The sequence below is a fragment of the Sander lucioperca genome, chromosome 5 (genome assembly GCF_008315115.2).
Source record: "Sander lucioperca isolate FBNREF2018 chromosome 5, SLUC_FBN_1.2, whole genome shotgun sequence".
Taxonomy (NCBI): Eukaryota; Metazoa; Chordata; class Actinopteri; order Perciformes; family Percidae; genus Sander; species Sander lucioperca.
The window spans coordinates 10,804,886-10,817,874 of NC_050177.1; the positions used below are offsets into that span (position 1 = coordinate 10,804,886).

General features: G+C 45.4%; 1 protein-coding gene across 1 annotated transcript; it reads right to left on the bottom strand.

The window, feature by feature from the left end:
- Nucleotides 1-2,312: 2,312 nt before the first annotated feature.
- On the bottom strand, nt 2,313-12,680 carry znf296 (zinc finger protein 296). The gene is made up of 3 exons (XM_031296634.2): nt 12,412-12,680; nt 9,522-9,872; nt 2,313-6,016 (listed from the first exon to the last, which is right to left on the bottom strand). Exons 1-3 carry the CDS (start codon nt 12,461-12,463, stop codon nt 4,215-4,217), a joined length of 2,205 nt encoding a protein of 734 aa, XP_031152494.1. The 5' UTR covers nt 12,464-12,680; the 3' UTR covers nt 2,313-4,214.
- Between the last annotated feature and the right edge of the window lie 309 nt (nt 12,681-12,989).

The window sequence follows — 12,989 nt, forward strand, 5'->3', positions numbered from 1 at the left end:
AAGAGGACAACAGGACAGGGACTGCAAAAGTGATTGGGGCTCCACACAGTTTAACATGAGAAATGTAATTAAAAACTCAGTTAATTGGCTTTTTTTCCATGATAAAGCACAATCTTCTCACACGTAAGTAAAAGTCTCTCATGGCCACAGGCCTTCCCTATAGGAAAGCAAACATAGAGCTCTTACATTCTCTTTGTTGTGAGCATTTTCAGAGCTAATCATCTTAAATTAAATCTGAATTTGTGATTGTGCCACTGTTTCCAGAAAAATGCACTTCATGTCTATGAAGTCTACCCACGAGGTTGAGCTGTCTAATTAGATGGCTAATTTAACATATTTTGAAGTTTGAAGCTGAATGCTGCTGAATCTTTTCTTTGATACATGAATGAGACAATGGATGGTTTCTCAGTTACTGGTGGAGTACTCATCTGGATCTCTGGATTTTGGTGTTTCCCAAGGTTCTGCCCTGGGACCCATTCTGTTTTTCTTGTATACGCTTCCCCAGATAATAGGTACTTTTTTAAGGTCTATCACTACTACGCAGATGATATTCATTTATCCACATAAACTGCCTAAACTAAACTATCTTACAACTCTACAGACAAACTCACTGCTTTACATGAGCTCATTCTGGAAGTTCGCAAGTTCAATTCGGTTGAATCCCCTAATTTCTTTGATTGATTTCAAAGTTTTAATTACATTTTGAAGTTGAGAGTATACTTATATTTTTTTCTGTGTATGTAATGTGAGAGTAAGTGATAGCATTTTGCCACCAGTATTGCATCCCTTGAAATGTGGAGAAATAAAATCTCACTCCTGGAAAATAAAGTCTATGGACAGTATGTATTTGATAAGTTAACTAAATATAAATATCAACGAGTACTTAGAATTTCTAACATCTGGGCTATGGTTCTGGCGATGTGGACACAGAGGTGCATTCAGTGTTTGTTTTTCAAATTCAACAGCCCAATAAGTTGAAAAACAGTATCACTTATCAGTTGTGCAGCCCTCAAGAAGCTAAAAGCACAACATTTAAAAATGCCTTACAATGTTACAATGACCAACTGTAATGCTTCTTCTCCTCACATCAATGTTGTTAAAATCCCCTCAAACAGTGTTGGTTGTGTTTCTGTTCTGCAGCGACCTCTCCCAACTTCCAGACAAACAAAAGCTTTCTCTGTGGAGCTGAGACAACTATTAGATCTCAAAGTCCACATTACTATCGCCCAAGGGCAGTCACTGGTCAGAAAAACACACTCAAACACACATAGCGGCAGCCTCACTCAACCGTTGGCAGACATTGTAAACTCCTTATGTTGTGATAGGCTAGTTTTGGGTGCTGACACTGTCCTGGTTTGACAGTGGCTCAAAGAGGTGTGGACTGCAGGAAGACAAAGGGCACTGTGGGACGTGAAAAAGATATCCACTTGCTGTAGGGGCTACTGTGCTGTGTTCTACGGTATATCACCTTACCTTACATAATTGGGTCCATACGAGCACCAAATGGCGCTCGCTGTGGCGGCCAACAGACAGGGAGGTTTACCAGAGGGAGAGACGGAGGATGTCACCTGTACTGTCCTCCCACCTTGTTTTTTTCCTGTCTCTGTGGAGAGAAACGAACAAACTGACTCATCTGGGTCTGAGGGGCTTCGGTCTTCACTTCCTTCTAATTCTCTATAACACAATGGTAATTTGGTAGGGGTGGGCGTGTGTGCATCTGGTGCAATAACCCCCCCTCCACCACCCAACCCCACTCCTCTTCATCTACCCAGCCCCCACCCTATTGAAAGCTCATTAAAAGACCTGCTGTTAATGAGCTAGAGGGATCATAGAACTTCATTTTCATTAGAAAATGTGGGTGGGTCGGGGGCTTAGGGCCAGAGATGCTGGTGCAGAGGTTTTTAATGCCCTTAAAATAGAGTCAGCAATTATCCCAACCCCTTGACACTTACCCACCCTGCTCTGCCTCCTAACATGCCCACAAACAATAACCAAACTGCCCCTTCTCAATTTTGTATCCTGAGAAACCCTTGTCGCCTGTGTCCCATCACAGCTCGATGCACCCATTACACACACACACACACACACACACACACAGGGTCCCTAACACTCACATTAAAAATTAATAACTCAGCGCTGACTGTGGTCCTCAGAGAAACGACCCACTCTGACTAAGACAACATCGTGGTGAGAAAAGATACTTAAAAATAGTTTGAAAAGCTTTGTTCTGGGTACCAAAAGAAGAAAGGAGGGGGGGGGGGTGCATGTTCAGAAAAGCAATCACAAGCAGAAAATGACTCCACAATACAAAATATTTCACCTCAATTCTTTATTGAGGCTTCTCAAGAGAAGGTGAATTACAATATGGTGTCAAGTTTACAAAGACATAGCCAGTGTTCAGCTGAAAGGAGACGATAATAGGAAGAGTGGTGGCAGTTAATATTAATAATAATAATAACAATAATAAGTACAGCTACAGCAATAATGTCAATCTATGTACACAACATTATCCCTGAACAGTTACACTGCACTCATTCCCAATCATTCATTACACAACACACACACAAGAATTTGTTTTCCCTGACATGAATGCAAGTAGAAATTGTCACACAATGTCATCACAGTAGTCACGAAAACATTGGCTGCACTCTACTTCACAACCTTTGTGTTAAATGAGCATATTTCCTCTCGCTTAAAAAGGTGGAGTCTGTGATTCTAATTCGATACACTGTCAAATTCAGGGAATATCGCCTCATGGCCCGCTAGCTGACCGCTGTGTGTGTGCGCTGAAAAACAAAAAACAGCCCTGGCTCTGCCCTGGGTGTTGAGTTCAAATATTAACAATCTTTCTCGCAGACGGCAACTTTATATTGCGTTTCTTAAATCCTCGTCGGCGACACACCTGTCAGGAGAACGACACAGTGATTTTGACCTGCCAAGTCATGCTCTGGAGTCTGGAAACAAGATCACAGACAGGGTTCAAGTAAAAGTGTCACCTGAGAATCCCCTCTCCCCCACCCCCCAATTTGTACACACAAACAAACAAACACACACACACATTCACGCAAACTCAGCCAAGTGCTTCCCACAAAACTCCACCAATCATCTAGCTACTCCCGCATCTCTCAACCCTGTAGTTCAGCCTTTACACAATTACCGACATGCAGAATCCATAAATTAGGAATAATTCAAACACAGGCAACAAGGAAAAGAACAGTTTCAAATGGCTGCAAAACATGCATGAGCTTCAAGCAGTCCGGCACTTTACAAATGTAAACAATGAAAGAGAGAAATTACCAGCACAATAATAATAATAATAATACAAAAAGAGAAAAATAATAAACACCCGTTTCACATGTAGGTAAAATTGCTGTTTTTTTTATGCATAGAAACGTGAAAACAAAAAAAACAAAAACAAATCAGTAGATGAGATTTGAAAGTCTTCCTATTCACATTTATAAAATTAGAAAACAGAAAATCATACATACATACTGTCACAAAGTCAGGAGCACAACCTTGCCAGGCTCCGTGAGCCCTGTAAACATTACGCTAAGTGTTGTGACAACCAAGTGCCTTTAAAAAGAGGAGTCTGAGAAACTGCAGGCAGACAGTGTTTGGATTCATTTCACCCTCGAGTCAAAACATCTTTAGTCTTTAAAAGGTCTTCTCAAAAGAAAACCAGCAACAGCTTGGAAACACAATATGACCCCTCTCTGTCTGTCAACATTGAAAATATATTTGCTAGGCTTTTTTTATATTCAATATAATCCCTGTATTATCTGACAGTTAATATCTGTCTCCACCTGTCCAGTGGGTCGCCAGAGACGTAAATCACTCATCTTTTGCATCCTGCACTGCAACATGGTGATCAGTTTCCTGTGTCTGTGTGGACTGTGGCGGTTCACTTCCTGTTCAAGAGCTCTGGTAATCTCCCTGCTGAATGTCATGGCCTTGTTTTTTGCTTTGTGGTTTAAAGAACTGTAGGCACTTAGTTTCAACCAGCAGCTTTGCATACAATCATGAACAACGTGGCTGCCGTGTGCCTCGGCGCTGGCTAAGAGGACGGGACTGCTGCAGCTGCTTTCTTTTTTTAAACTAGATTTCAGTTTAACTTGACGTCTGCTCAATGATGGGGCAAATTCTTTTTATTTGAATGGGCAACTTAAATCCTATACAGTGCTATTTTAATGTCAATTAGTGAATGAGAGCAGCTCTCACGGCGCAGAAGTTAAAGCTAAGCTCACCTCTGCGTTGCTCTCGGTTGGGAGATCAGCCACTACGGCTGGACTCCCTGTGTTCTCCACATACTCCGCTTGGCTTTGCCCCTCCTCCACCTCCATGCTTTTCACCGCATCACTCTGAATTTTGCTCTCCATTTCTATTTGATCCAAACTGGCATCCTCCTCCTCCATTTTCACCACCACTGCTTCTCCACCAGCTTTAATGGCAGCCAAAGTGTCTGCCGCGCTGGCCTGTGCATACGCTCCCACGCTGGCGTGGCTCAGGCCGTGAACTTTCTTCAGGTGTTTCTCCAGAGTTGCGTAAACAGTGAAGGGTACCGAGCACAGCTGACACAAAAAGGAAGCCTTGGCTCCCTGCGCGCCGTGGGTCTTCATGTGGCGCGTTAACTTTGAGCTCTGAGCGCAGGCGTAGTTGCAGAGGCCACAGCGGTACGGCCGTTCACCTGTGTGGCTGCGGCGGTGCACAGTAAGGTTGCTGCTGTTCCTGAACTGTTTACCACAGTATTCACACGCTTCGTCTTTCTTCTTCTTTCCAGCTGAACCGACAGTAGTATTGTTGTTGTTGTTGTTTCCTCCGCCGCTGACACCTCCTCCTACACTCCTCCACTCATTCTCCCTCTGCCACTCTTGCACAACCTCGCTGACATTGGCTGAGCTCCACTCTGTCTCCCTCTCTATGATCTCTCCTCCTTCGTTCGCCCACTCTCCGACTCCTCGCACTCTGTCCCCCATCTCTGGCCGCTTGGGCGTGCAGTTGCCACTAGCGATACCGCTCTCGCCGCTTCCCCCTGTCTCTCCGCTCTCCAGGGAGCCTTCAGAGGGGCTGGCGCAGGGTGAGGTGTGCCGAGGCTCCCCCTGCCCCTCTGCCTCCTCCTCCCCTCCCTCTCCCCCTTCTCTCTGGCACCGATACAGCCTCAGCAGCTCCCTGTCTGCCGGTCTAACCTGCGAGGTCAGCAGCATCAGGCCTGAAGCTATGGACGGGTGTTTGGGCAGGGTCAGGTCTAACTCTGAGGGACCCTGGGCTCTCACTTCTGCCCCGACCATTCCCTTTCCCATGATGATTCCAGCTGGCTGCATTTGAAACCTCCCTCTCATCCCCTGCCTCCCTACATCCTCCTCCATCACGACCATCTCCACCGACTCATATCCACTTCTTCCACCTCCAGCCTCCCTGTGATGGCTCCTTATGTGCCGTGCCAGCTGGCCGCTCTGGGCAAAGGCCTGTCCGCACATTCCGCAGTGATAGGGCCTGTCGCAGGAGTGAGTCCGGCGGTGGGCGGACAGGGCACGCAGGGACTGGAAGTTCTGGTCACACAGCTCGCAGTGGAAGTCAGCCTGGAGGGCGCTGGTCTGAGGAAAGGGAGAAGCTGCTGGTGGCGAGGAGGACGGAGACAGCACCAGGCCTCCGGGGGAGCTGCCGGTGGTGTCGTTATTCCCCGCTGCGAGGTCCCTGAGCCTCACTGAAAAGTTCAGAGCCTGCCTGTTACTGAAAGAGGGGGTGGTGTGTGTCTGGCGGGAGCGACTGAGGCGCAGGGCGGAGGGCTGAAAGGCAGAAGCAAGAGCTTGGCTCAGGTGGCGAGGGTCTAGAGTGGCTGCAGCAGCCTTGTGCTCTTTAAGTCCTCCTCTTCTTCCTCCTCTCATGTCTGTGTCATCCTCCTCGTCCTCTTGGTAGATGCTGAAGGAGTGCGCGTGCTGAGCGTGCTGTAAGAGCAGCCATGCAGATGGAAACACGCCTTCACACTGCTGGCAGGTGAAGTAGGAAGGCTCCTCAGACACTGGAAAACAAAATGACAGGATTGAGTTAGCAATGTTGAGTAATGGATATAATAGAAGAATATAAGAAATATGTCTTTTGACAGGTCTTGATTTCCACTAGGAGGGAACCAATGAGGTGAATTCATAAAGATTAAAACTGCAATTTGTGATTTTTTTGGTCACTTTTGGAGGAGAAAGAAGCTGTGAACACAACATCTAACAGATTGTTTGCCTTTTTTACACATCCAGCAGATACAAAGCATTAACATTTATTTGGAGTTGTGTTTGTGTCCACCTGACGAATTTAAATCTAATATTGTACTCTCTTTTAGCTCGGTTTTTGGTCTCTACCAAAGTCAGGGAAATATCATGGTCTTTCGCTGTTACATGTTACATGTTCACCAGCTAGTCTCTTACTGTGTCTGTCTGCTGTTTGGTGTTGAGCAGGTAGTGTGTTTTTACGGGGCGAAAATAATTCAATGAGAGTAAAGTTGTCGGTCAAAAATTAAAACAAATGACTTAAAGACGTTAAAGTTATAAAAATTGAACAGAAACATGGAGTATCAGCATGACAAAAGTCAACTATACCAGAGGCACATTTATATGGACTCAAATGAATGAAAGATGAAGAGGAGGGTCTGGTGTGGAGAAACAAAATAAGGAGAAAATGTGTGGAAAGGTATGACCCAAAGCAGAATAGAGAAATGGGTCTCCGGAAGCTGAAAGGCCAACAGAGATGCAGTCGTGTCGCAAAATACATCTGGAGATATTTTTATATGTGGATAGCTTTGTCTCCTAACCGAGAGCCACTCTCCAATTAAGCTGCAAATTGCTAATTAGCAGAACGTAGAAAATGAACGCTTTATGCAAATGAGGCACTGACTCAGCCTGCTTGACAAATGAGGCCTTTCTGCATAAATCAAAATTGGAGAGAAGATCCCCAAATTTAGAGGGAAAACAGTTCTTTTTTTGGAGAGGTTCAAAGCGGACTCTGGTATAAGCCTCTTTCATGTTTCCTCAAGTCAAATCCTTCTATATTTTACTGGAGGGGGGGGAGGAGAGTGAAGATGAAAAAGAGAGCAACTGTTTCTTTCTCTCTCCCCCCCCCCCCCCCTTCTCCCACCCTCCCTCTGTCTGGAGACAAGAGGATCTGTGGTGCTCATGTCCTTTAACCTAGCCTGAGGAGAAACCCAAGAGAAGTTGAGATACTTCTTTAAAATGTAGGGTGACGAGTGAGAGCAGAAGAAGAGAGCGAGGGATAGGTAGGTCAGGGCTCAGGAGATAAAAAGAAAATGAGATAAAAAGATTATAATGTACTACGGGGGGCCAGGAGACACCACAAAAATATGTCACCCCTTTGGATCGTACTTGAGACCCATCCTCCAACCCCAGCTCCCCACCCCAAAAAAAAATCCCTGAGGGGTGTGTGTGTGGGGGGGGGGGGCTTTTGTCTCAGGGTCCTGGAGTGAAACACAATACCCAGCCGGTTTCTCTTTCCTTCCCTCTCTCCCCTCGCCTTTTTTTTTGTAAGGATTCCCATTTGGCCTGGGGTAGCACTTGAATATTAAGCAGAAGCAATAACTACTAATTAAAAATGCAGATTGGCTGGGAGCACTAACGAGCAGCAGGCAGAATCTCTTTTCCCTTGGGAGACAGAGGGAGGAGAAAAGAGAGGAGGAGGAGGAGGGAGGAGGAAGGGGGGGCAAGAAATTGAAAGAGGGCAAAGCGAAAGTGTGTTGAAGATGGGGGGGGGGAAGAAATAAGGAGGGGGGGGGATGTTGGAGATGAGGAAAACAAACAACGAGAATAAATAAAAAGGAATGAGACAGATGCACGCGGCTCTTCAGTAATCCATCCCACTCCCTTTTCTCCTCTGTCCTCACCGCTTCTCTCTTGAATACAGAAAATAGATGGTGGACCGTTCTGTTGTGGGATAACTGCTCTCTCAATTTCAGTCATCTCCGAAGCTTCAGATGCTCAGTTACCCTCCCACCTAACAACAGGACTTCCTATTACTTATAAGGCTGCAGGATATCCAATTCAAACCGTCCCTTTGCTACTTCAACATGCAAGAACTCAAACTCTTCTTGTCATAAACTATCAAATCTGAGGAGGTAAAAACACTAAAAGCTGGGTGAAATCGCGAATTACCAACTCTAAAGAAATGCAACCTATATTTGCTAATAAAACTTTAATCCAAACTTATCCACTTTTTCATTATTTACAAGCTGTCATGCTCTTTCCCCCCTCGCCTGGTGCACAAGTTAGTTTTTGTTGTATAATCCTACTGGTACAAAATTACCAAACGTAAGTGTGAGACAGAGCGAGAGATGAAAAACACACTGAAATAGAAAAACAAAAAGAGGTTGTGGACAGACGGAAATGGTGCGTGCACCAGTCCCCTGAGCGTTACACAAAGGAAGGAACTGCTAACGTGTGTGTACATGACAGAGAAGGTTTCAAAATGTGCAAAGGGGCACTCATACCGAGTATGGGTGTGCAGCAAGATGCTCTGTCCATCTGCAATCATTTACAACACCCTGCACCTTTTTCACTTTAGAGATACAGCATGAGCTTCAAACATATGACCTTTGCAGGAAAAAAAACAAAAAAAAACACAATAACTCTCCTCCATCTCAATCACATTGTTAGCTACGGGATGTGAAATTTTCAAGAAGGATTTTAATGAGAATTCATGAATTTCTGATAGACTTCCACCGTGACAGATCATATTTGGCACAACCATCACAGTGCCCACGCTCTTCTTCTGTAAAAGAAAACCGCAGCAGATAGGCGTGAAGAAAAAGACCTTTAGCAAAATCACTGCTAATGTCTGATACACAGAATGAGAAGAGAGGGATGGTTATGACAACAAGGGGAAGAAGAAGGAGAACGAGATGCACAAGATGAAGAAAAAGGAGGAGGAAGGAGGAGATTCCCAGGAGCTCAGGTTGCTCAGCCCAGGGCAGAACAGTGGGAGAAGGCACATGATGCAACGTCCTCCGTTACGGTGTCATGCAAGGGAGGAGAGCTGCACGAACAGCCTCACGTCCACTCCTCTGACCATTTCATACCGTGGTTCACCACTACAACCATCAAGCCCTTTTCCACAAGAAACAGGGTGGCCTTAAAACCCTGAATCGTGCCCCTGTGCTGGTGCTTGGAGGACAGTCTCTGCTGTCCAGGGCGTAGTGGAGGTGGAGGACAGAGAGGGAGAAACATGTTTACCTGGCCATTCCACCTCAGAGACTGACAGTCAGGGAGATGGGATGGAGCTCAGGTGCTAAGTGCGGAGGCCTCTGGGACCCTCAGTGCCCTCCGAACGCTCCTGACGCCTATTCTTTCCACACAATTAGCCTGTGCATCACTAACTCATGCAGGTCTGCTAATGGCAACGGCTAGCTAATGAGCTGGACTCGGGGAGGGGGGGGCATTTGTTAAATGTAGAGGAGGGCGGTTGAAAAACAAAACTAAACAAAAAACAGAGTCACTAATTAGCAACCTGCCTCTTCTTCAAGCACTCACCTGCTTTGCTGTGCTCCGCCTTCAACTTGACGCCGGGCTCCTCCCCACAGGCTCTGCCCCCTCTCCTCAGCTCAATGAAGCCCGGCCCCAGCTCGGCGTTGGCAATGCGTAGCTGCGATCGGTTGGCAGGTGAGGGGGGAGTGGCGTTGCCGTTTGGGGCTTGGTTTCGGGAGCTGCAGTCGCCCTGTTTGTGCTGGATGAACGCTAGGATGTGGGCGAGGGGGAAGGCCTGGCTACACTGGCCGCAGGTCAGGAGGTCACCACCCTCGCCAGCAGCTTGGAGCTGGGGGGGAGGAGGAGGAGGAGGCCGGACGTCTGATGAAGTGGTGCCATCCGCCACGTCAGTGGCATCTGAGAAACATGACAGGCAGGAGAGGGAAGAGGGAAAGTTCAATTACTAACAGAGATTACATTCTTTTTACTTACTTTTAACAAACTGATGTGCAGAGCAAAAACACGACAACTAGGATCAGTTAACACAGACAGATACACAAGAACAGTTCAGGGATTTCAACTCCTTAGTATTGAAAACAGAAATAAAGATGAAGGTTTTTAATAAAGCTACAACGAATATTCAATTAGTTGATCGACAGAATACTAAATGTCTAAGTAATTTTTACAGCAAATATTTGCAGGTTTCAGCTTCCTAAATGTAAAAATGATCTGGTTGTTAGTCTCCTGTGACAGTGACGTGAGTATCTGTGGGTTTCGTATTGTTGGTCAAATAATACAAGACATTTGAAGACGTCACCTCGGACTCGACAGGCATCTTTACACACTTTTCTGACATTTTAGAGACCAAACGATTAATTGAGACAATCCCATTTCATCCAGTATTTTTCACCCTTGTGTTTCTTTAGTTTATGGGTGTAAATCATCTTTTCCATTGAGGGTATAGTCAACAGGATCTATAAAAAGATCCATAGTAGAGTGGTTTCTTGAAAGCATTTGTACTTGCAGCCATAGAGATCATCAGGATCACTTTTACACAAACCTTTAGTTGTATCTTGTCGTGTTCGTTAATTGAGAGGAAGTCACAATCTACAAAACACACACAGAAATAAATACTAAACCTGAGTATCCTTGACATTAAACTTCCCACTTCCTCTCCAAAAGTGGCTGAATGTATGTATACCAATACCAACATGTGCTCAATATGGATTTCTGCTCATGAGTTTTTGACTGTGCACTTACAAATTAACAACGCAAAGTGGCAAAAGTGCCGTTAGACCTCAGGGGATTAACAAAACAGGCGTGGTGATTGAAAGTACTAGTTTCAGTTGTAAGCTCTAAAGCATTGAGGCCAAACTGCTCACCCAAAACTGACCACTTCCTTTAACAAACCCAAAACAGATCGGCTCTCTGACTGAGGCTGTTGCATAGCGGAGCCCACATGCCCATCTCAGGAGGAACATCAACCTCAGATCAATGTGACAATCTTCATGTGGAGACAAGTGAACTTTTTGATTTAAAAATGCAACATTATGACCAAAGCTTTTACCTTTAACTCACAATTACAACTTGCCCTACCACCCACAGGCAGCGGGAGTTTCTCAACAGGAAGTGGATTGCAATAAAAGAAAAAAAAAAATGACTGAAGGTGTTGGAGATAAGAGCAACCCCTGTGTTTTTGTGTGTGCTCACAAACCTGCACAGGACAGCTAATCTGATTCAACGTCAACAACCTGACAAATCGTATGTGGTTACAGGGAGCACCTTGAAATGCATGCAGACAGGTGCAAGCACTGAGGAGTGTTGTTAAAGCAGTGGACACAACCCAAAGCTCTTCAGAGTCAGAGTCAACTTCGGCTATTTCCTAAGAAAGGCTTCCAACTAAGGCCAGGTAGGAGGAGGAGGAGGGGTCAGTATTGCTCAACGCGGTCATGGGCACACCTTGATGCCTTGACTGGATCCAACTTCCCCTGTTAGGCCGGCTAACATACAGGACAGGTACAGACAGTACAGTCTGAAGTCGGATCTCGCCAGTTGTTACTCAAAAATGTCACCTTTCCTGTTTCAGGGCTGCGCTTGTTTGTGCAGACTTGCAAGGCGCGGTCACACACACACACACACACACACACACACACACACACACACACACACACAGTAAGGGCCTGTGGTCACACAGACACGCACCACTGGTCTCCAGTAGAGAACTGTAAAAAAAAACAAATGGGGTTTAAGTTTCTCTCTTATTTCCCTTCAAATATCAGATGTTTCTTTATGAGCTGCACTGTTGTCTTTGAACAGTCTGAATGGGATCAAATGGAGAGTCTGAATGGGATCTATTCTACATTTTTATTGAGGACATCGTTTTATTGTCTCAATATAAAAAAAATAAACTCGTTATTGTCATTATATGAAGCAGGGTCGTGCCACTCTGATGGTTTCTTTTAAACAGCAGGGGAAGGAAACTGTCCCAGACAAGCCAGAGACCGACCGAGAAACTTGATCATAGTCTAACCTGGATATATTAATCATCGTGTTCAGACCTGTAGCCTCTGAAAACAAAATGCCAATAAACCGGTCCTTCCTCTATAATCAGGACTGCAGCAACAGCACACATCAGGACACACATGACAAGGGAAATATGAGTCCTTATATTAATATTTACCTAAAAATTGATTAGAAATGCATCCATATTGGCAAAATTGAGGCCAATGAATAAAACATACTTTAAATCCTGCTTGGAGGATGTTACACGCTTTTTAATTAAAATAACATCCGTCATTTAAAAACCGGTGCCAGCGCGTATCCAAACCATAAGCGCAAACTGACAATGAAACAAAACCGTGACCTGAATTTATTTTAATTTCACCTAAAAACAACATCACATCCGCCTCCAAACTGTTTCAACGTGCTCAAACATCGCTGCTCCCCTCCTGCTTACCTTGAATTGCACTCAGGTGCTGCGGTCTGCTTCCAAGTTTGCGCCTGGACATCGCGTCGAGCGTTTGGCACCTTTTCTGGGTCCCCAACCAACCAACCCTCCAAAGCCAAAATCCGTCTTCTCTGATAAGTTAACCAAAATCCGGGCGTCGGGGACAGACTGATGAGACTGGCTGGCCTCTGCCTGGATTCGCACTGAAGGCAGCGTTCAAGTTCACGCTTCTTCCCCCGCAGCGAACGGAGGTTAAAAGGGGGCATGGGCGACTGTAGGCACCGCCCGCCCCGCTCCTAGGACCCTGACCCCGCCCTCCTCGGGTAACATTGCCTACTCCATAAACATGCTATTATATCACTTTAAAGCTTTTTCTCTATACACCTGTTTTTTTTTTTAACACGCTAGGTGTCGGTTTCAATCAAGGTTTTCATATCCGATAGTAGAAATCCACATTTAGTTCCTCCTCAGAGGCTCAGAGGAACTATCTCGTTGGTTTCCCACAGGTGTCTCCAAACTAAAACCAGCGGAGCACTCATTTCTCCTTTTCTTGTTGACCAATGCTGATCTGTGACGGTTATACAACC